We start from the raw sequence: 22,441 nt of genomic DNA on the forward strand, positions 1-22,441 counted from the left end.
ACGTCATCACCGCCGCGACAACAGCGCGGCAACAGAAGGGCGCTTTAAAACGACGCCGCGGCAGAAAGCCGACTTCAATTAAGGTAAGCGTTAGGATTAGGTTTAGGGGTTTCTTTTAGGGTTAGGTTTAGCATTAGGTTTAGCGTTAGGGTTAGGTTTAGGGTACTGAGTGCTTGGGAATGTACAATTTTGCCCTCCGCGATTATGTCATCGCGGTAGGGTCGCATTTTTCCCTAGCGCTTAGAACGGCGCGAATTAGTCTTCGCGCTTATGTCTCCGCGCAGAAGGGCTTCGCGGATTTGTGGTGGAACCGATCCAGTGGAGATGCCCCTAGGTCCTAGTGTTTGTATAAGAAGTGTTTATGGTAGACTCAATGCTGCTGCCAGGTCCAGAATTCACACATTACACCTTTCTATCCATATTGCAGAACCTCTCCTCGCTCACCGATGTCCCTGCAGAAGAGGCAGCCCCCCCTGTTGAGACTCCTGATGCCACCAGCACAGATGCCCTTCCGGCACCCTCTGAACCATTGCAGCCCTCCATAGAGATGCAGGCAGCAGTTGCAACCCCTGAGCCTCAGGGACAAGCACAGGTTGCCTCAACTGGCACGCCGCCAACCAAAGGTCCTCTGGGTGAAACTGCTCCCCATCCAGAACTTGCACCTCCTACTGAACAGGCGCCACCCACACCAGCAGCCCCCACCCAAGAGTCTGTGGCTATGGTGGTGCTGCCCCAGGCCACTCCTGCCGCTCCACCGTCCTCAGAGGTGGAGCAGTTAGCATTGCCTCAGGAACTGATGGCGGAGAGCCAGGCGGGCACCGCCACTCTGATGGTGACAGGGTTGACTCCTGAGGAACTAGCTGTAACGGCTGCTGCAGAGGCTGCGGCCCAAGCTGCTGCCACTGAAGAGGCACAAGCCCTGGCCATCCAGGCGGTCTTGCAAGCAGCCCAGCAGGCTGTAATGGGTGAGTACTTGTAACCCTCTGTTTTCCTCTCTGGAATCTTCTCCACTCGCCACATGAGCCAGCCGGGTCTGTCCTCGGTGAAAGATCTTAGTTTAGTTTAGTTTATTGGTCTTGTATGCCGCCCACTCCCGAAGGACTCCGGGCGGCTCACAATAAACAAGGGAAGGGGATAAATAGACAAAAACAACACTTTAAAATACGCAACATTCACAGTTACCGTGGGGCTGGATATTTCACAAGCCCCCCAGCCTGCTGGAGCAGCCAGGACTTGGTGGCTTTGCGGAAGGCCGGGAGGGTAGTAAGGGTCCAGATCTCCACGGGGAGGTCATTCCAGAGGTCTGGAGCTGCAACAGAGAAGGCTCTCCCCCGGGGAGTCGCCAGCCGACATTGGCTGGCAGATGGAATCCGGAGGAGACCTAACCTGTGAGATCTAATTGGTCTGAGGGAGGTAATCGGCAGGAGGCGGTCTCTCAGGTACCCAGGTCCGATGCCATGTAGGGCTTTATAGGTAACGACCAGCACCTTGAAGCAGGTCCGGAGACTAATGGGTAGCCAGTGCAGCTCGCGGAGGATAGGTGTGATGTGGGTGTACCTGGGTGCACCCACAATCGCTCGCGCGGCTGCATTCTGGACTAACTGAAGTCTTCGAACACTCTTCAAGGGCAGCCCCATGTAGAGCGCGTTACAGTAATCTTGCTAACTTTCTTGGGTCTTCAGTAAACATTTAGTCCGTAAGAGTCTTTCGGCTTCCCTGGGTGGCATTGAGTGAGAATAAATTATCTTGGGACACATATAAAATATATAATATAGATTGTATATATAAATAATCACCTTTCTTTTTTTTATATTTTTTATTTATATATAGTGTGTGTGTGTGTTTATTTAGTTTCTATAGAGCCGCATTATTAGCTGTCCAGGTCTGCATACAGGCTGTGGGTTGAACATTCTCCTGTGCGCTGCTTGGGATTCGAATCCAAATGTCTTAACTTTGTCCATTAGCCTAGAGACTGAGTTACGTAATTGTTGACCACGCCTCCTCTGACTGGGATAGTTCAGTTTTTTTAACTCAGTCCAGCCTAAAGAGACGTAAACAATTTTCTTCTAGGACATTAGACAAATTACGCATTATTTATTTATTTATTTATTTTTTCTGGATTTATTTCATGCATTTGGACTGAATATTTATGGATTCAAGACAGTGCAAGCCACATTGCCTGCTCGTTCCAACGGGCAGAAATTACACAGGGCTAGATTTCGCTCCCGTTGGTGCTTCGCAGCTTCCCTTGAGGCTCTTGCGGCTGGGGGAACCAGCGCATTGAAGGAATTGCAGCAGCTAGCGGCCGTGGATGTGAGTCGGTTCGCCGTTCTCCATTCCCGCAGGTGCCGCGGTGAGAGTAGGTTCGCCTTGACATTTGCAGGGCGCTCTGTCGCTATGTGAAATGCACTGCGTCATTCAGAAGGTCGGAGGCGCTGTTCGTGTCTTTTCAGCCATCATCCATGGGGTAGAAGATGTCCTCACATACCATCGGATGCTGGTTGAAAGCGTGTATCACCCTTGCCTACGACAGTCAATCCGACCGGTTCCCAGACGCATCACTCCCCATTTCACCAGGAGTGCTGCTACCACGGCGGCCTGGGCAATGCAGGCCTCAGTGGAGGAGATCTGCAGGGCGGCGACTTGGTCATCACCGTCACCCTTTGTCAGACATTATAAAGTGGACATTTATGCCTCGGCAGAGGCTTCCTTTGGGCGACAAGACTTGCAGAGTGTTCTTTCACCACCTAGGGCCCCTGACCAGCCTAGCTCCCGCCCTTGACACTCATTGCTTTGGCATGTCCCATGCTTGGATTCCCCAAGCAGCGCACAGGAGAACGACCGTTGACTTACCTGAACGGTCCTTCTATGTGTGCTGCGAGGGGAATCCAAACCCGCCCTCGGCTTCGGCTGGTCCGGGCATTTGACTTTTGCGTACACTTTCACTCGTATGGTTTACTTACCTCATTGACTACTTGCATTCCGTGACAATTGTTCCATCTCTTGGATCGGCTGAGCCTTCGTACAAAACTCAGCTATCCCAGTCAGAGGAGGCGTGGTCAACCATTACGCGACTCAGTCTCTAGGCTAATGGACAAAGTTAACCCCTGCTTGGATTCCCCTCGCAGTGCACATAGAACGACCGTTCGGGTAAGTCAACGGTCGTTCCTGGTTTAGCTCTTTTCTTTTCTTGAACAGGTCCCGGGGAAGCCATGGATACCTCGGAGGCAGCAGCCACACAGGCTGAACTAGGTCACCTGACTTCAGAGGGCCCCGAAGGACAGCCCACCGCCATCCCCATCGTGCTTACTCAGCAAGACTTGGCAGCCCTAGTGCAGCAGCAACAACAGCAGCTTCAGGAGGCTCAGGCGGCGGCGGCGGCGGCTGCCATTCAGCAGCAGCAACAACAGCAACAGCAGCAACAACAGCCCCCTCAGCATCAACTGCCTGCCCACTTGCCTACAGAAGCCCTGGCTCCTGCCGATAGCCTCAATGATCCTGCCAGTGAGAGCAATGGCCTCAATGAGTTGGCTAGCGCAGTGACCAGCACGGTTGGGCTCTTACCTCCCACTCCCACAGAGAGTAAGTGAGGCAAAGACGACTGCCATTTTATTTGGCAGTGGCCTTTAAAAGCTTGTTTCCACTTGTAAGCAGAGGTGCCACAGCTCAGTCATAAGGCGGGTTCCTTGGTGCTTTTCAGCCAATAGTGAAAGGGAGGGTCCCTTGCTCCTTTGCTTGAGACAGAGGTGGGTTCCTACCAGTTCGCACCTATTCGGTAGAACCGGTTCGTCAAATCTACCGAACCGGTTAGAAGAGGTTCCACCAGTGGACCCAGAAAGCAAGCCACACCTACAGAAGAGATTCCCAAAATTTTTTGAAACCCACCACGCACACACACTCACATAGAGAGAAAGAGAAAGAAAGGAAGAAAGAAAAAAAGGAAGAAAAAGTGAGAGGTGAAAGAAAAAAAGGAAAAAGGGACAGACAAAAGGAAGGAAAGAGAGAGAGAGAGAAAGAAAACACATGGCCAGCAAGCCACTCCCACCAGGTCACATGGCCAGCAAGCCACTCCCACCAGGTCACATGGCCAGCAAGCCAGACCCACAGTAGGTTCGAAAAATTTTTGAAACCCACCACTGGCTTGAGACGAGTGTCTGAGCAAAGCTGTATTGCAGGGCTGTCAAATTTCTGGCCCTCTGGATGCGTCACACACTGGCCATGGCCAGTGAAGGGGGGGGGGAAAGCCCTGATACGTCATGTGTCATTGCCATGACATGAGTTTGACACCCCTTCAGTAGAGGGTGTTCCTGGTGGATAAGCACAATTATTTGATTGTGGGATAGTTTTATATTCCAGCCCTGTCAAGGCACCTATTCTGTCTAAGGTGGGCCTTTTAGTTAAATCAGGACTAGGTTCTGTTACCTGTATTTCCTTTCCCGTTTTAAACATGGATCAACATCTTTGGGGATTGGGGATCTCATGGAAGTTATTGAAATTCTTTCCCTCATCCAGGTCTTGCGCCTTCAAATACTTTTGTGGCCCCACAGCCTGTGGTAGTAGCCAGCCCAGCAAAATTGCAGGCAGCAGCTGCCCTGACAGAAGTTGCTAATGGGATTGAACCAGCTCCAATGGTAAGAAAAAAAAAATATCGGTAGGAATTTGAGGGATGAGTTTGCAAGTTTTCCAAAGTTCATCTTGAATTGTCCATTCTTCGCCAGAAACCAGAGCCTCCCACACAGCCTCCAAAAGTGGTGGTGAAGAAGGAAAATCAATGGTTTGATGTGGGTATTGTCAAGGCAACCAACATGGTGGTTACACACTACTTCCTGCCGCCTGATGATTCACCTGCTACAGATGTGAGTGGCAAGAATATACTATAATCACAACTTCACTTTAAAGATCCATTTTTTTGCTGCCACATATCTTTCTATCCATTCCCATAATATCAAGATAATTGTGATGTCTTATTCCCACTCTCTTCTGTCCTCTGCAGGATGATTCAGGAACTACTCCTGATTATTCTCAATTCAAGAAGCAGGAGCTGCAGCCTGGTACTGCTTATAAGTTCCGAGTGGCAGGAATTAATGCCTGCGGACGAGGCCCTTTCAGTGAAATTTCCGCATTCAAGACCTGTCTGCCTGGTTTTCCTGGAGCGCCTTGTGCCATTAAAATCAGTAAAGTGAGAGATTTTCTTGTTTTTAAAGTCCTCTCAATTCATCTCCCTGTTTGGGTGGGGTTAATTGAATAATGTTTGTTTCATTTGTTGTCTCCCACTCTTGCTGCAAATACCTTTTGGCTGTTGTGGTTTTCAAGCTCTTGTTGCGTGTTTCTAACACAGAGTCCGGACGGGGCCCACTTGACTTGGGAACCACCTTCGGTCACCTCTGGAAAAATCACAGAATACTCGGTGTACCTGGCCATCCAAAGTCCTCAGGCGGGTGAACCTAAGAGTGCAGCACCTGCCCAACTGGCCTTCATGCGGGTTTACTGTGGGCCCAGTCCTTCGTGCCTGGTCCAATCAGCTAGTCTCTCCAATGCCCATATAGACTACACCACAAAGCCTGCCATTATTTTCCGCATTGCTGCCCGCAACGAGAAGGGCTATGGTCCTGCCACACAAGTTCGGTGGCTTCAAGGTGAGTTGGGGCTGTGATGGGACATTGGAGGGAGGAATGTAGCTTCAGGCCACATACGAGTGGGATGACATTCCCACTCATCTTGTTGACAATTAAACCTGTCAACAAGATGAGGAATTGCTACCAGGTCTCAAGACTCTTGTAAAATATCTGCACACCATTCACTTTCCCATCTTGAGCCTTGGTTTGCCAATGAAGAAAATCTGCCATGTTGCCTCTTAGATGCAGGCTGGATCTTTATGTTGATATTTCTGTTGGTAGCAAGGGGGTTGGTATAAGTAAATAGGAAGGTCTCATTCAAAGTTTTAGAATATTTATCATCACTTGTAATTGATTAATTTATTGATAATATTCAATAGGAATTGATGAATTTGTCAGATATTTCTGCCAATTCCTATTTAGGAATGTATCATGTTTGGATTTTCTAATATGTGAATCTCACCATCTAGAGTGAAAATGTATTTTCAGCACCAGCTACAGTATAAATTGCTTGGGGAAGGACAGGTTTACTGAGCTCAGTGGTAGAGAGATGCTCATCAAGCCAAATTCTAATAGTATGACTAAAGGATTTAATATCAGAATAAAATTACCCATTTTTTTTCACATGTCAGCATTCAATTGCATTTCATTCCTAGTTTTATCCCTATTGGATATCATGATTTATAAATAAACAAGTTCACATTCCTATAATGATTCAATTTGATTCAGGCCATGTTTTATCTTTGCCTTCAGTGGGTGTAATGCACTTTTTGTCTTTACAGAATCCAGTAAAGATGGATCCATGACAAAACCAACCAACAAGCGGCCGCTTTCATCTTCTGATTTGTGAGTATTGATTGGGGTATCAAGCAGTTATTTCAGCCTTTGTGTTTCCTTTGTGGAGCTGTTGTGGGTTAGGGAAGGAAATCTACATATATGCCCAGTCGTTTTGGGAGAAAAGATGTCTCATAAAATTTCTTTTGTGTTCATCAGAATATCTTGGGTCAGCCCTCGATTGAATAAAGTGCTAAATTACTAGTTGTTTATGCAGAGTGGAAGAAGCGCCTCCAGCCAGAATAGAATTTCTCCTATAAGCAGCCTAGCAAATCAAAGAGACTGCAGCAAATTTTCTACAGGAATATTGCTAGTTTCAACTGTGGAGCTCAGCTATTTGAAGCCGAGAAGCAGTTTGGTGTAGTATTTAAGGTGTAAAAGCTTTTAGAAACCAGAAGACTTGAGTTCTGGGCCGCCTTTATGCTTGAAAGCTGGCTGGATGACTTTGGGCTAGTTAGTCACTTGGTTCCACCACAAAACCGCGCTCGACTAAAGCGCGCTCGACGAAACCGCGTAGCTGACATCATCAACAGGGCGACAACAGCGCGGAGACAGAAGCACGCTGTAAACGCTAAACCTAAAATTAACCCCTAAACCTAAACCTAAGCCCCCTAAACCTAAACCTAAACCTAGCCCTTACCTTAAGTTGAATCGGCTTGCTTTCAAAGCGCTATTTAAAGCGCCCTTCTTTCTCCGCGCTCACTGTTGTCGCCCTGTTGATGACGTCAGCAACGCGGTTTAATCGGGCGCGGCTTAGTCGAGCACGGTTTTGTCGTGCCACGAGTCACTCAGCCCAAACTTCACAAAGTGGTTATTGTGAGTAAAATAGGAGAAGGAAGAATTAAGTATATTAGCCACTTTTGAGTTGAAATAAAAAAGGTGGGATGAAGATGAAGAAGTTGGTTGCTTGCTAGTACTGATGGGAGTGGACAATTCCAGGGAATGAACCTTTGAATGTTGCCAGTATTCTGGGCAAGAAGACCATCGCGTTCATGGCCAAGCAGGAAATTGGACCTTCAACTCTTCTTTTTCATCTTCCAGGAAAAGTGCTCCAAAGAAGCCCAAAGCAGATGGGCAGTGAAGGGAGTCACCAGCCGTCCCCTCTTCCTGCCTGCTCCACGCCTCTGCCTGAACTCCCCCAGCCAGCCAGTCACCCCGTGTATGGAGGAAGATGGAACTGCCGAAAGCACATTTCATACACCCTGGGCTGAACTGGTGGGGTGGGGTGGGGGGGTAGGGAGAAGAGACGCTGAGGCTCATGTGAGGGAGCCCCAAGCAGGGCCATCACTGTGCCATACCCCACCTAGGAAGGGGGAAGAAGGAATGGAATTCCTCTCTCACCCTCTGCTTACTACCCCGATAACATGGACATTGATGTTTGGGGTGGGCTTGAGGGAAAACTTGTTATGGGGGGAGGAGGGGCTGTTGGTTTTTTTTACAAGTTGCAGTTACAGGAATGAAGTTCTTTTGTATTCCCCTAAATCCTGTGTGTTGGGGGTGGGAGACTTGATCTCCCGGCCTCCAGTTCTTGCCTCTGTACAGACCCTCTTCCTGAGTTTAGTTTTTAGTGTCTGCGTTTGGTAACGGAGAGAAATCCCTGCTAGTGGGGATTGAGAAGGTGTGACATGGTATGGTTGGCCACAGATGCAGCTACTTTGAACATTGGAGGGAAGGGGCTCGTGCTACAGCAGCTGTTCTAATGCTCAGCGCAGGGTGTTCGTGGCTTGAATCCACCCCTTTTTTCCCCCCCTGTACATGGAGCAGCCCCTCCTTAGCAGCACAAGCCGGGTTTGTTTTCTCTCTTTGCTCTTCCTGCCTCTAGGCCACAAGGTGGCATGCTATATGGGCAGATGTCTTGCCATTCCTCTCCGTTGTTTTGTATAAAACTTTTTTTAGGAAAAAAAAATGATTTGAGAGGGAGAATGTAGCTGATCCACCAGAGGCTTTTGGGTCAGAGCAAGGCTGGAGGGTGATATTCTTGATGGTTGACATACAACTCTCCAACACTGTACGGGGTAGGAGTTTAGGTTTCTCTCTATAGAGAAATACATGCCACCTCCCCTCTTTCCCCCCCACTGGTTGTCTTGGGACATTCCACATAGGGGAGGATGGGGAAAGCAACAGGGCTTACTCTGTAGAGTTGGGGGAGCTCTATGGAATACAGAAGAAATGCCTCCCCCCACGCGCACTGTTTGCTGTGTTGAGATTGGTAGGCAAACTAGCCCTCAGAAAATGCCCCCATGAGCAAACCTCTCCCTTGCTCTGTGCCCTGGTCTTTTGTATTATAGTATATTTCGCTGTCTCCCATTTTCCTGTTCGGTCCTTAAGATTCCTTCTGTCCTTCTTATATTTGACCCGATTTATTTTCCACTGAGACAGGAACAGCCCTCATAGGAGTTTACCCTGGCTATCCACCCTGACCTTCCCTTCCCTCCCCTCCCCTCCCTAGTGCTGCGTATCTGTCGTTTTTGTGCTATTTTGAACAATTAAAGACTTTTTTTGGAAACAAGACTTGCTGTTTGGAAAAAGAGCTCTTTCCCTCACTTCTCCCTTCAAAGTGTTTGCGGTCAAGTTATCTGTAGCCTTTTCTCTTTATGAAAGGACTAGACGATACCCGTTTTCTGTCACCGGAAAGTATCAGGTTGAGCTTTATTCCCATATGTTTGGATGAAGACCATCCCACCTCCAATCTAGGTCCTTCAATTATAAGACCGCTCTCTTCCAGAAGGCCACAAATCTCATCATGGAATCCAGCCACCAAAATGGCAGGCTGCAAGGTTTGGCAGACTTGTTGCTGCACTATGGGATACTTCCTGTTCTTTGCATCATTTCCAAGATCTGCAGTGAAAAATAAATCTTTTCCCATCTGCATTTGGGCTCATCAGCAGCCACACCTTTGCCGGTGGCTTCCTTCTGGCGGCCTGGTCTCTAGGTGAACAGAGTTGAGCTGTGGCTCTTCAGGTACCCTGCGCTGAAATGAGAAACAGAAGGTGAGGAGCACAAGTGAGAAAAGAGGTCTTCTTGTTTCTTGTCGTAAAGAATGTAATCTTAAGAGCATCGGTAATACCTGCTGTGGCTGGAAGCAACATATTATTTAATAGTTGTTGTTTTTTTCAGCCTAAAGAAGCATTCTTAACTGCATTTAGCTGTTTCACATTAATTGTGCTAGCATGTTTTGATGGCACACTGTTGGGTTATCCAGGAGTTATAAAAAGGAACAGCCATGCTTTAAAGCTTTTAAAATTGGAAATGGAGGGAATGCATTCCTTACGTTCTTCAGTACAGCCCGTATGGCCCACTCGAACACCTCCTGCACGTTGGCAGCTGTCTTGGCACTGGCTTCAAAGTAGGTGGCATCATGAAGCCTGCTCCACATTTCGGCTTCCTCTGAAGAAACCTGCTTAAAGACAGGATACCTTCACACTTTGCCCTCCTCCAAGTCCTGTCTGCAACCCTAAACTAAAAATAGAACCTACAAATGTAAAAGCTCTCCCGTGGGTTCTATTTCTGCATCCTATCCCATCAAAAGCTATCCAGATTCTTCAAGGCTCTGTCTGCTCCTAATCTTTAAAATACCCCTTCATTCTTAAGTTGGGTGCTACATGAGCTCTTCCACAATAGCTGCAACCCAGTGGTGGGTTTCAGATTCTGTTCCAACCGGTACGGTTGAAACGGCCCTGGAGTTACCCACATGCGCGCAGCGCGTGTACACATGTGCAGTGCGCACATGCGTTCTAGCATCAAATAACACTTCCGCAAGCCTCCGTGATGCGCCAGCTGCTCTGTGGAGCATTGTGCAGGCGCCGTACGCGCCATGCGCAGAAGAGGCAAATGCATAAAACGGGCAAGGAGTGCAGGTGGGCCCTCCGGAGCACTGTACCGGAATGGTACCCGGTGCTGCGGGCAGGATCCGGTACACCCGTACCGGGGCGTACTGCCTGCAACCCACCACTGCTTCAACCTATCCTCTCGGTGTGTTCAGTATGTACCTCACGGTTCTCCAGGTCAGTCTTGTTTCCAATGATGGCAATGGGAAAAGTGGGTTCTTCCTCTGGCTCAATCTGCAGCAAGAGCTGCTTGTGCCACTTCTCGAGGGCTTGAAAAGTATAGACAGATGTGACATCAAAGACGAGCAGGCAGCAGTCGGATCCCCGATACAGGGCCGTCCCCAGAGCATGGAACCTCTCTGTACCAGCTGTATCCCAGATCTTGAGGCAGGGATAAAGAGAGAGAGGGAGAGGGAGAGAGAGATCGGATTGCTCAAATACTGAGGGATTTGCGTGGGCAAGATGAGAAAGTGCATCATTACAGGATTATCTAAATTTTCTTTGTCATGAATATTTTAGTGCAGAATGAATTTTTTTTGTTTTTAAAGGCCCCATAAACTTAGACTGGTCAAGCTAAACCAGGGCTATCAAACTCGTGGCCCCCAGGATGCTGGATGCATTGCTGTGATCATGACTACACCCGTTTAAGTGAAGGGGGCAAAAGTTGTGATACACCACGTGACGCCACGAGTTTGACACCCTTAAGCTAGACCTCAAAACAATTAGCTGATGATATATTTAGTTTAGGAATGTTACACCCTTTTCGAGTGCTCAAGCTTTCTTTATATTTTTAAAAATGAGTGAAATGTTAGCTTGTGGTTCCAAGCTTTGATATTTAGTGATAAAATCTGGCATGTGGCAATTGTTAATGTTAGCTCAGATGGTGGTTACAACACATGTAATGGAAGCTTTGCTTGAACTGCTTCCTTGGCTTTCACAGCTGTAAAGCCCTTGGTGTAAACTATAAGTAGACCCATTTTCCAAGGTGGTATATCATAACTTCCATGTGCCACAGCCAGCATTGCCAGCTAAGCTAGTTTAGATACTAAAGCTGAAGTTTCCAAGAATTGGGATTGTCACTTATTTGAGATTGCCATTCTGTATAGCTGTAAAAATAAGAAAATGGAGGAGGCATGAAGCAAGTAGATTAACTATTATTTCTATATCTACAATACATCTAGCAGCTGAAGAATATTTCTAATGGCAAAACAATGCTATAGGGAGGACCCTTTTGTATATTAGAAGTATCTGATAAAATATGGATGTCTGTTCTGATAATTTACATGCCTGTTCTGATGGTCAGAGTCATATATGTACAGCACATATTCTTTTTGTCCTACAAGTTGAGACAAGTGGAATCTTTCCACAAAAATATTTAACGTGGAGCTTCCCAGTTCACAAAACAACAAAAAAGTTGAGCTTTAACCTTTAAATATTCTGCCATCCACAGTTCAACAGGGATTATGGTGAGCACACTGAATACCTGGTTAATTACTGGATTGTGGTAGGTTCATTCCCCCTCCCCCAAAGCTATGTGAGTTTTTTACTTGCATTTCTTCCTTCTTACTCTTATCATTTTTTTAATATTTAGTCTGGCTTGCTGACACCATTGTGTGTGTGTGTGTGAGAGAGGGGTTATACACAAGATTCTCTTTTGACTATATATAGTGTTTCATTCAAAAGATAGCAATAGCAGTTAGACTTATATACCACTTCATAGGGCTTTCAGCCCTCTCTAAGCGGTTTACAGAATCAGCATATTGCCCCCAACAATCCGGGTCCTCATTTGACCCACCTCAGAAGGATGGAAGGCTGAGTCAACCTTGAGCCGGTGAGATTTGAACAGCCGAACTGCAGAACTGCAGTCAGATGAAGTAGCCTGCAGTGCTGCGCACTAACCACTGCGCCACCTCGGCTCAAAAGATAGCCCTGGTAACACCAAAGTTGGCTTACTCAGTGATGGGAAGAGAACATTAACATTGATCAAGGCGTGTCAAAGGTTAAGTCAGTAGTCTGCCTTGTATCAGGCCTACCTGCACTATCAGGGTGCGACCATCAATGTGCACTTCTTTGCTGAGGAAGTCTGCTCCAATGGTGGCTCTGAAGCGGCTACTGAAGCGGTTGTTGACATACTGGTTCATCAGGGCAGATTTGCCCACCCTGTGGAGAAGACAACACTGGCATCAGATCCTGAACACCCATCCTCCCACCTTACCCATCCTCCCATTAATCAACAGATGACTGGTTAGGATCAAGGAAGAACATTATTTCCCACACTCACAAGCTGTGTTGCATGGAGATTCAAGAGCGCTACAATCACAGCAATTGTGGCCCATTGAGTGGGGAGAAAGGCTGAATATCCTACTGAGCTTACTGACACCCCCAGTTAACCAATGAGCAACATTAAGCCAATTGTTCTCTACAGAATTGGTCCCCACTGCTCAAAAGATATGGGGCTGCTGTTTTAGATAGATTACAGCTCTTATCTGAAAAAAGATTTTTTTTTAGTTTATTAAGAAAGATGTACGGTATGTAATATTGCAACAGCCAAATTACAATAGCAAAATCAGATGCAGAAGGAAAAAAAACCAACTCTATTCAGAAAGCTTAGTTGAAAAGCAGGTTCTGTGAAATTACGAATAATTTAAAACATACGCTTGAAAAAAAAATCTCATTATTAAAACAAATTACTACTGCTTTCTCTGAGAATGAAGCATTAAAGATAATTTTAACTATGCTTCTTCCTGTCCCACCAAAACAAAAAGATTTTATAATGCATCTATGTTTTCTTGTTACATTGTGATACCTTCATGATGAACAGCACCAAATACATACCAATATCTTTTTTAGCAATATTGTAAACTTTCTGCTAAAAAAGGGATATGGTCCAGTCAAATTAATGCAAGAAATGCTCTTGGAGATAGTTTTTTTTTTTCAGAAATCAACTCATTTTTAAATGCCACTTTAACCACTTATAAGGAAGATTAGGATTTCAAGGAAATTTAGCATCCAAGACAGTTATTTGTCTCTATGATTAGTAAAATTTTAAACTCAATTCTTCTTTGAAGTTTAGTTAAAATCAGCCTCTTAGTCACAGATACAGGTGAAACTCAAAAAATTAGAATATTGCGCAAAAGTTCATTTATTTCAGTAATGCAACTTAAAAGGTGAAACTAATATATAAGACTCATTACATGCAAAGCAAGGTAGTTCAAGCCGTGATTTGTCATAATTGTGATGATTATGGCGTACAGCTCACAAAAACCCCAAATGCACCATCTCAAAAAATTAGAATATTACATGCAATCAATAAAACAAGGATTGTACATAGAACAATATCGGACTTCTGAAAAGTATAAGCATGCATATGTACTCAGTACTTGGTTTGGACCCCTTTTGCAGCAATTACTGCCTCAATGTGGCGTGGCGTGGCATGGAAACTATCAGCCTGTGGCACTGCTGAGGTGTTATGGAAGACCAGGATGTTTCAATAGTGGCCTTCAGCTCTTCTGCATTGTTCGGTCTCATGTCTCTCTCATCTTTCTCTTGGCAATGCCCCATAGATTCTCTATGGGGTTCAGGTCAGGCGAGTTTGCTAGCCAATCAAGCACAGTAATCCCACGGTAATTGAACCAGGTTTTGATGCTTTTGGCAGTGTGGGTAGCTGTAAAATGAAGTCAGCATCCCCATAAAGCTCATCTGCGGAAGGAAGCATGAAGTGCTCCAAAATCTCCTGGTAGATGGCTGCGTTGACCCTGGTCTTAATGAAGCACAGTGGTCCTGTTACTCAGTGGACCAAAGTCCTCTTTTCTGATGAGAGCAACTTTTGCCAAAAGCACTAAAACCTGGTTCACTGACCATGGGATTACTGTGCTTGATTGGCCTCTCCATTCTTCCTCCATACTCTGGGTCCTTGGTTTCCAAATGAGATGCAGAAGTTGCTCTCATCAGAAAAGAGGTTTCTCAAACAGTGGTAGGATTTCCAGCATGGACTTTTGATAATTCAGATTATAGTCCCACCACACATACATACACCAAATCTGAGGGTTTTTATTGCAATGATGATTTTTACATATTCCCATCTCTTCCACCGGGATACCATGACTCTCCAAAGCATCACCATAGCTATTTGAGTTGGTCTTTAGATTCTTGGCATTCTTCAAATCAACTTTCTGCTACTGCGAAAAACAAGCATGTAATTTAACTCAATCCTCCCAATAAAAACTTCCAAACACTAGAGAGCTTAAACACAGCACATCCTGATTTGTACAAAGAGCAGTGTGTACCTACATAAGCTGAGCTCAAAGATTCAAGGAAGAATGCCAATTTAATTCCTAAGGAGTACACCAAAATTTTCTTTGAAAGATTTCAATAAGTGATGTAACAGAAGGAAGTAGCCTTTCAAATCCTAAATGGGAGAAGATAAAAAGGAGCATGGGGCTAAAAGTTATACAGCAAAATCCATAGGTCTGTAGAACTGCAAGACAAACAAATATTTGCCTAATTTTATAACACATGAGAGGAGATTCATGGAATCTTTTAAAACATTTGGCATTGCTGCAGAATTATAGACTAGTATTCTGAAAATTCTTCTCTTTCACTGTCATATTTGTTATGAAAAACTGAAGCCTCTCTGCTTTCACCAATAGGATACCCTCTATATGCTCTTAACTATATTCTCATCATTTCTGGTGGGTTACCATGTCATATGGGGCTGATAAGAATTGCCAAGTATATAATATTTTCAACTCATGGGATTCCCCCCTCCATTTAGATAGAGAGTCAATTGGGGTACAATTCCAACATCTCCAACAGCACATAGGGCAAACTCTGTGCAAAAGAATTAATGAATACAACTTTTGAGTCCTGATGTCATGCTGTATTAATTCTGTTGATGAACAAAGTACCAGACGATTATTTCAGCCTCCCAGGACACTCATTAGAAATCTCACTACAAGCATTCTAAGAAAAAGAAATTTTGAACAGCACAATTGAGCAAGAGATTGCTAAACTCATATCAAAAGATTTTGGGCTATTTCCCAAAGTTTCAACAAATGCAAATGTTTTTTTTTAACCCAATACAGCAGTTAATTGATGAGATACTTACAATTTGTCTCACCTTGTATCTGCATAATTCAACTTCCCACTTCCTTCCTCATTCCACTTTAAATCCTACAGCAGTCTAACACACCTATGCATCTGATGAAGTGAGCTATAGCTCACAAAAGTGTATGCCTTTTAATAAAATGTTTTACTTGGGAAGGATGAATCCTCATGAGCACTGCAGGTGAGATCATTTTACTTGCTCCCTCTTCTATTCCAGGAAGGACTCAAAGGGCAAATAATGCCAGGTTGGCTTGCCTTCCTCCCTTTCCCCGCTGCACGGAGCCTGTCCAGGGGCCCATCAGTTTTCCTATCATCCACCCTTTTTTCCCTCATTTATTTCCCTCTATTTAATTTTTTATAGATAACTCCAGGTGACAAACACACCTAAGTACTCCTATTTTTCCCCACAACAACAAACCTGACGTAGGTTTGGCTACACGAGAATGTCTAATCTAAAGTCACCCAGCTAGCTCTCATGCCTAAAGCAGAACTAAAATGGTCCCCAGTTTTTAGCGTGATGCCTTAATCGCTAGACCAGGGTTGTCAAACTCGCATCGTTACAGTGTCGTCACGTGACATATTGTGACTTTTTCACTAAACCAAGTATGGGGGTGGCGTGTGTGTGACACATCCAGCCCGCAGGCTGTGAGTTTGACACCCTTGCATTAGACCAAACTGGCCCTCAACTTAGTCATAACATGAAGCATTTGTATCCTCTGGGATGAATGGTTGAATACAACATGGGATCACAGAAGTTTAGTTGTAGATGATGTCATCAACCCAGAGTTCAACTTTAACCCCTGCCACCAGCAACCATCTTTTCTTCATCTGCCACCCGATCTACCACGTTTGTTCTACTTGCGTCAGTCTTGTCATTTTCCTCCCCTGTCCACTCAAAACGCTTCTTTCTGACTTTGGGGGCTGTGCACCAACCTAATCCATGGACAGACAGGATTATCAGGTGCACCCCTGTTTTGCACAATCTGACGAAAGTCTTTTTTAACCTGCCTCAGCTAAGGTTTGGCAGGAGAGGAAGACAATGTTATGAGTATATACAGGTAACTGTTCTGACCCCCCTCGTCCCACACCAAGCCACGCCGAGCCAAAGATACTTTACGGAATTTATTAACACAGACAGGTCCTTGGCAGCAATCCAGCACAGACAAGCCTTGGCAGCAATCCAGCCTGCCAAGCTAACACTACAGTTCTTCAACATTAGTTAATGCGTTGACTCCTGCAAAAGGGGCGTGTGCACAAGCATTCCTTTTATAGTCTTGAGAGGAACCTCATTACCACCAGCTGAGTGCAATTATCTCCTGTAACTGCGTAACTGTTCCTTACGCCTATTAGCTCTCCGGTGCCGGGCATCCAGAGACAACTCCCTTGGCTCCTCCCCACTGCTGATGTCCGGATCACACTCCCTTGTCTCCTCCCCACTGGTTGAAGGCTCAGGCGCCTCCTGGTGGCCAACCAGCCTCTCTGCGCCCTGCTCAGAGTCGGAACCCTGTCCAGGGTCCTCCACATCCTCCAAAGCCAACTCATAGGGCCCCTCGCTGTCGGAGTCTGGTGGCAGCTCCAACGGCTCCTGCTGGGCCACAACAGGTAGCCCTCTACTTATGACCACAACGGAGCCCCACATTTTTGTTGCCAAGTGAAAACATTTGTTCAGTGAATTTTGCCCCGTTTTATGACTTTACAGGCCACCATTAAGTGAATCGCTGCAATCATGAAGTTAGTAACAAGGTTGTTCAATGAATCTGGCTTCCCCATTGACTTTCCTTGTAAGAAGGTCACAAACGTTGAACACACGACCCTTAGGACACTACAACTGTTCTAGTCAGTTGCCAAAAGTGTCTGGGTTTTGCTCACGGGACCCTGGGGATGCCGCCATGGTTGTTAAGTGTGAAAAACGGTCATAAGTTACTTTTTTTCAGTGCTGTTGTAATTTTGAAGGGTCCCTAAAGGTACTGTTGTAAGCAGTGGTGGGATTCAGCCCAGTTTGCGCCACTTCGGGAGAACCGGTTGTTAAGTTTCTGAGCAAGTTTAGGAGCCGAGGTGGCGCAGTGGTTAGAGTGCAGCGCTGCAGGCTACTTCAGCTGACTGCAGTTCGGCGGTTCAAATCTCACCGGCTCAAGGTTGACTCAGCCTTCCATCCTTCCGAGGTGGGTAAAATGAGGACCCGGATTGTTGTTGGGGCGATATGCTGACTCTGTAAACCGCTTAGAGAGGGCTGAAAGCCCTATGAAGCGGTATATAAGTCTAACTGCTATTGCTATTGCTATGAAGCGGTATACAAGTCTAACTGCTATTGGGTTCCACCACAAAAGCGCGTAGGACAAAATCGCGCTCGACAAAAGCGCGCTGTGACGTCATCACAGCGCGACGAAAAAGTTCGAAAAAATGTAAAAATAAAACGAAAACCTTACCCTAAGCCCCCCAAACCTAACCCTAAACCTAACCCTAACCCTAACCCTTAACCTAACCCTAAACCTAACCCTAAACCTAACCGTTAAAGTAACGAAAAACGTAACGCTAACCCTTAACCTAACCCTAACGCTAACGCTAACGCTCTAAAGCTAACCCTAACCCTTAACCTAACCCTAACCCTAACCCTAACCCTTACCTTTATGTGAATCGGCTTGCTTTAATTGAATTTTTATTAATTTTTATTTGAATTTTTCGATCTTTTTCGTCGCGCTGTGATGACGTCAAAGGCGCGATTTTGTCGATCGCGCTTTTGTCGTCCGCGCTTTTGACAGGTCACGCTGCTATTGCTACTGCTAAGTTTGGTGAACTGGTTGTTGGAAGAAATCATTAGGGCAGACAATTGGTTGTTAAAATTATTTGAATCCCACCACTGGTTCTAAGTTGAGGACCCCCTGTAAAAGACAACATCTGCCAGATAGGTTCCCCCCCCCCCCCCAGTCTTCAGATCCACTTCACTTCCCTTTACTCAGCCTCCCCCTTCCCTCTCCAACCTCCCCCTTCCCTGAGAAGCAGCAGGTGCCTTTACTACAGGCTACACACCCACTCAGCAAACACAGCCTGGGCGTCCAGTTCCTCTCCGGATTTTTCTCTTTCCAGGAAGGGGGGTTGATGCCCGTGCGCCCTCCCCACCCCCCAAAAAAGCTTCGTGCTGGCTTACCCTGAATTCCCAATAAGCAGGATTTTGAGGTGTGAACGTCTGAACATGGGGCGTCTTCGCCAGAACCTGAAAAGAGAGAGAGAGAAGTTGGGGGCTCAGGTGTTGCCACCTCACCTGGTCCGGGAGTGGGGAGGTGTTTTGTTTCCCCTGGAATCCAGTCGCCCGTCTTTCGACGGCAGCGAGAAATCGGGAGCCTAGAGGAAAAGTTACATTCAAAGCCCCGTTTCTTTCAGCCCCCTCCCTTCCCCTCGGGGTGGTTCTCTTACTCCGAGAGCCCACTATTCCTTGCTGAATCTCCCGAGGGAGGGAGGAAAGAAGTGCCAAAGGAGGTCGTTCCTCACAGTTTCCTCGCAGGAGTAAGGGAAGGTGCTTGCGAGCGCGCGCAACCAGCCACGCCTGCCGCTGCTGGGACTCGGGGCTGAGCAGCGGCTCCCTTGCGAAATTCCCGGGGTTTTCTCTCCTTCCGCGGGGAAAAGGGCATCCCCCGTTTCTCCCAGCAGCCGATAGCCTGCAAGGAGCAATTGGCCAAAGAGGGGAATCCTCTTGGATCTTCCTCTCTGCTGGAGAGGCAGAAGTCAACCTCCCCCCCACTCTACTCCCAGGCTTCAGTACCAGGACTTCCTCCTGGAGCTCTGAGAGAGGGAGGAATGTTTAAATAGCTCCTGAGCATGTGCAGACTACAGGTGGTCCTTGATTTACAACAGTGGCCGTTCTAAGTTACAACGGCACTGGGGGAAAAAAAGGGACTGGCAGTCATTTTTCATAGTTACAGCTGTTGCAGCCATCCCCATGGTCATGTGATTTAGATGCTTGACAACTGGTTTGATTGATTTTATTATATTTATATGCTGCCCTTTCCCCCCCCCCCAGGGGACTCATAAGGTGGTCCATATTTATGATGCAAGTTGCAGTCTCCCAGGGTCATGCGATGACCTTTTGTGACCATCTGGCAAGCAGAGTCAATGGGAAAGCCAGATTCACTTAACAACGGTGTTGGAAGAGAGAAAAAGAGAAGGAGGGTGGGTAGGAAGGAGAAGAAAGAGGGCAGAAGTAGGGGAGAAGTAAGGGAAGGAAGTCCCTAGGGAGTGGGCGGCATACAAATACCATTAAAGTTTAAAGTTAAAGGAAGAAGGGGAAGGAGAGGAGGAAGGAAGGAAGGAGAGAAGGAAGGGAGGGAGAAAAGAAAAAGAGAAAATAAGGTGAGATGTGGAGGAGAGGTAGGGGAAGAAGAAAGAGGTAGAGAGAGAAAGAGTAGGAGAGGAGGGAAGAAGACAGAAAAGAGGGTAGGAAGGAGAAGACAGAGGGTAGGAGTAGGGGAGAAGTAAGGGAAGGAAGAAGGGGAAAGAGAAGAGGAAGGAAGGAAGTAGAGAAGGGAAGGAGGGAGGGAGAAAAGAAAACAAAGGGAAAATAAGGTGAGATGTGGAGGAGAGGTAGGGGAAGAAGAAAGAGGTAAGGAGAGGTGGGTGGGAGGGAGAGAAAGAGAAGGAGAGGAGGGAGGAAGAGAGAAAAAGAGAAGGAGAGAGGGTAGGAAGGAGAAGACAGAGGGTAGGAGTAGGGGAGAAGTAAGGGAAGGAAGAAGGGGAAGGAGAAGAGGAAGGAAGGAAGTAGAGAAGGGAGGGAGGGAGAAAAGAAAAGAAAGAGAAAATAAGGTGGAGTCATAGCGGGTCCGAAGGATGGTAAACAATACATTCCAAATTATACCTTATAACCTTTTAAATGGAATAATAATAATATAAGAATGGCAAAGAAAAAGAATAACTATGTGAATGTGTACCTATAACTGTATGTAAGCGAATGAATGACAGTAAAAATATAAAGCACAATATAGGTAAATAATACTTGATCATAAGTAGCTAGGTATAAAGAAAGAAAGAAATGTATATAAAAATGGATAATGAGTAATGAGATTACGAACGCAAGATAGAAATGTATAGAAAGGAAAACACTAACTGCAAAGAAACCGATTTGGAACTGCTGTATGATATATGATGGCACTTATTGTTCCTATGTTATTTCTAAGTTATGTGGTTATTTTTGCTAATGTGTTTATGTGTTCTGTTGATGTGCTTATGTGTATAAAATAAAATAAAAAAACAAAAACAAAACGGTGTTGCTCACTTGGCAATTGCAGTGATTCACTTAACAAACGTGGCAAGAAAAGTCATAGGTAAAGATAAAGGTTCCCCTTGCACATACAGTATGTGCTAGTCATTCCCGACTCTAGGGGGCGGTGCTCATCTCCATTTCAAAGCTGAAGCGCCAGCACTGTTCAGAGACTTCTCCATTGTCATGTGGCCGGCATGACTAGACGCGAAAGGCACACGGAACACTGTTACCTTCCCACCAAAGGTGGTTCCCATTTTTTCTACTTGCATTTTTACATGCTTTCGAACTGCTAGGTTGCCAAAAGCTGGGATAGTAACAGGAGCTCACTCCATTACGCAGCTCTAGGGATTCGAGCTGCCAAACTTTCTGATTGAAAAGCTCAGCATCTTAGCCACTGAGCCACCATGTCCCTTATAAAAAGGGGCAAAACTCAGTAAATTTCTCATTTAGCAACAGAAATTTTGGGCTCAATTGTGGCTGTAAGTCAAGGACCACCTGTATTTCCTTTCGCCATTTGGCAGAACCAATCTGTGTTCTAAATAGTGTGCCATTGGGTCAACTGAGACATTAGAGCCGAGGTGGCGCAGTGGTTAGAGTGCAGCACTGCAGGCTACTTCAGCTGACTGCTAGTTCAGCAGTTCGGCTGTTCAAATCTCACCGGCTCAGGGTTGACTCAGCCTTCCATCCTTCCGAGGTGGGTAAAATGAGGACCCGGATTGTTGTTGGGGGCAATATGCTGACTCTGTAAACCGCTTAGAGAGGGCTGAACGCCCTATGAAGCGGTATATAAGTCTAACTGCTATTGCTAAATAGTGAGTAAATAAAAGGGGGTGGTGGCTTGAATTGTATAGAGTAGGCATGGGAAATTCATTTTCCATCCTAAGAAAAATATATACATGTCTTTCAAAAAGAAAGAATATGAGCTGTCCCGACTCTCCATACCACAAAAGCATAACAAAATTGAACCCATAAATGCACCTATCATGCGTTGTGGTGCACGTGCAAACTATATTTAACTTCCAATACAGAAGTGCTTTCTGTGTTGGGTTGGGGTTGTTTTTTTTTTTGGCTTTAGTGTGCCTATATGCAAAGGGAAATACTGACTCTGTAAACCGCTTAGAGAGGGCTGAAAGCCCTATGAAGCGGTATATAAGTCTAACTGCTATTGCTATTGCTGTAATACTGTTTTTTGCATTTTTAATGTGAGGAGGAATTCTGCCTGCCCTGACACTATTGGCTTAGTCGGGGATGATTCCCCCATCTATTTACTTGGGAGTGGCAGGCTCACTTTAAATCTAGGATATATATGTATTTCTTTCCAGATGAATACGATACATTGTTTTTCTGCACAGCTCAAGCCCGCAGCGGATTACAGCTGCGTAAAGGTTCAGGAAGGCAAAGAGAGAGAGAGAGAGAGGGAGAGGGAGAGGGAGGGAGATCTCTGCGCAGATACCCTCCACCAAATCTGCTCCTGTTTCTCGACCATCTTTGTTGTTTTCACCAGCTTAATTTTAGACTGGGGGGGGGGGGATCACTGCTGGTTGTCACCCTTACTCAATCTTTCGAAATGGAAAACGCTTTGTTGATTTACACACGAGAAACCGCGGCGGCGAATCAGTGGAATAAATCTTCATTGCCCGCCCTTGGCTTAAAATAAATCGTTGCTTCTCTGATTTGTCTCTATGCCCAGAATTAGATCATCAGTTGCTCTGTACGGATTTACCGAAGTGCTTTGAAATGCTCTACGCAAAGAATCGACTCATAGTTCTGCAGATTTTAGAAGGGGGAAGTTTCACATACATCAGCGG

General features: G+C 45.9%; 2 protein-coding genes across 4 annotated transcripts in view; one reads left to right on the top strand and one right to left on the bottom strand.

Moving 5' to 3' along the window:
- HCFC1 (host cell factor C1) overlaps window positions 1–8,960 on the top strand; it is a 30,217-nt gene extending 21,257 nt beyond the window's left edge. For all 3 annotated transcript variants that reach the window (XM_032212103.1, XM_032212101.1, XM_032212102.1), the window contains exons 19-26: window positions 428–965; window positions 3,199–3,582; window positions 4,513–4,631; window positions 4,719–4,856; window positions 4,994–5,179; window positions 5,339–5,636; window positions 6,398–6,461; window positions 7,491–8,960. In XM_032212103.1, the coding sequence (XP_032067994.1) occupies window positions 428–965; window positions 3,199–3,582; window positions 4,513–4,631; window positions 4,719–4,856; window positions 4,994–5,179; window positions 5,339–5,636; window positions 6,398–6,461; window positions 7,491–7,530 (1,767 nt within the window). In that variant the 3' untranslated portion in view covers window positions 7,531–8,960. The remainder of the gene's footprint in view (window positions 1–427; window positions 966–3,198; window positions 3,583–4,512; window positions 4,632–4,718; window positions 4,857–4,993; window positions 5,180–5,338; window positions 5,637–6,397; window positions 6,462–7,490) is intronic.
- LOC116504877 (ras-related protein Rab-7a-like) lies at window positions 8,338–18,820 on the bottom strand. The gene is made up of 6 exons (XM_032212104.1): window positions 18,794–18,820; window positions 18,528–18,593; window positions 12,310–12,436; window positions 10,439–10,657; window positions 9,721–9,846; window positions 8,338–9,420 (listed from the first exon to the last, which is right to left on the bottom strand). Exons 2-6 carry the CDS (start codon window positions 18,572–18,574, stop codon window positions 9,331–9,333), a joined length of 609 nt encoding a protein of 202 aa, XP_032067995.1. The 5' UTR covers window positions 18,575–18,593; window positions 18,794–18,820; the 3' UTR covers window positions 8,338–9,330.
- Window positions 18,821–22,441: the final 3,621 nt, after the last annotated feature.

Source organism: Thamnophis elegans, chromosome 2, assembly GCF_009769535.1.
Source record: "Thamnophis elegans isolate rThaEle1 chromosome 2, rThaEle1.pri, whole genome shotgun sequence".
NCBI classification, from domain to species: domain Eukaryota; kingdom Metazoa; phylum Chordata; class Lepidosauria; order Squamata; family Colubridae; genus Thamnophis; species Thamnophis elegans.

What these genes read in the sequence shown, in the direction of transcription:
- LOC116504877 (XM_032212104.1), bottom strand. Translation starts at nt 18,574, where the DNA reads ATGTTCAGACGTTCACACCTCAAAATCCTGCTTATTGGGAATTCAGG. An exon ending in GTCGCACCCTGATAGTGCAG is followed by an intron (nt 10,658 to 12,309) that starts GTAGGCCTGATA and finishes CCCTGCCTCAAG; the next exon opens with ATCTGGGATACAGCTGGTAC. An exon ending in CTGACCTGGAGAACCGTGAG is followed by an intron (nt 9,847 to 10,438) that starts GTACATACTGAA and finishes GTCTTTAAGCAG; the next exon opens with GTTTCTTCAGAGGAAGCCGA.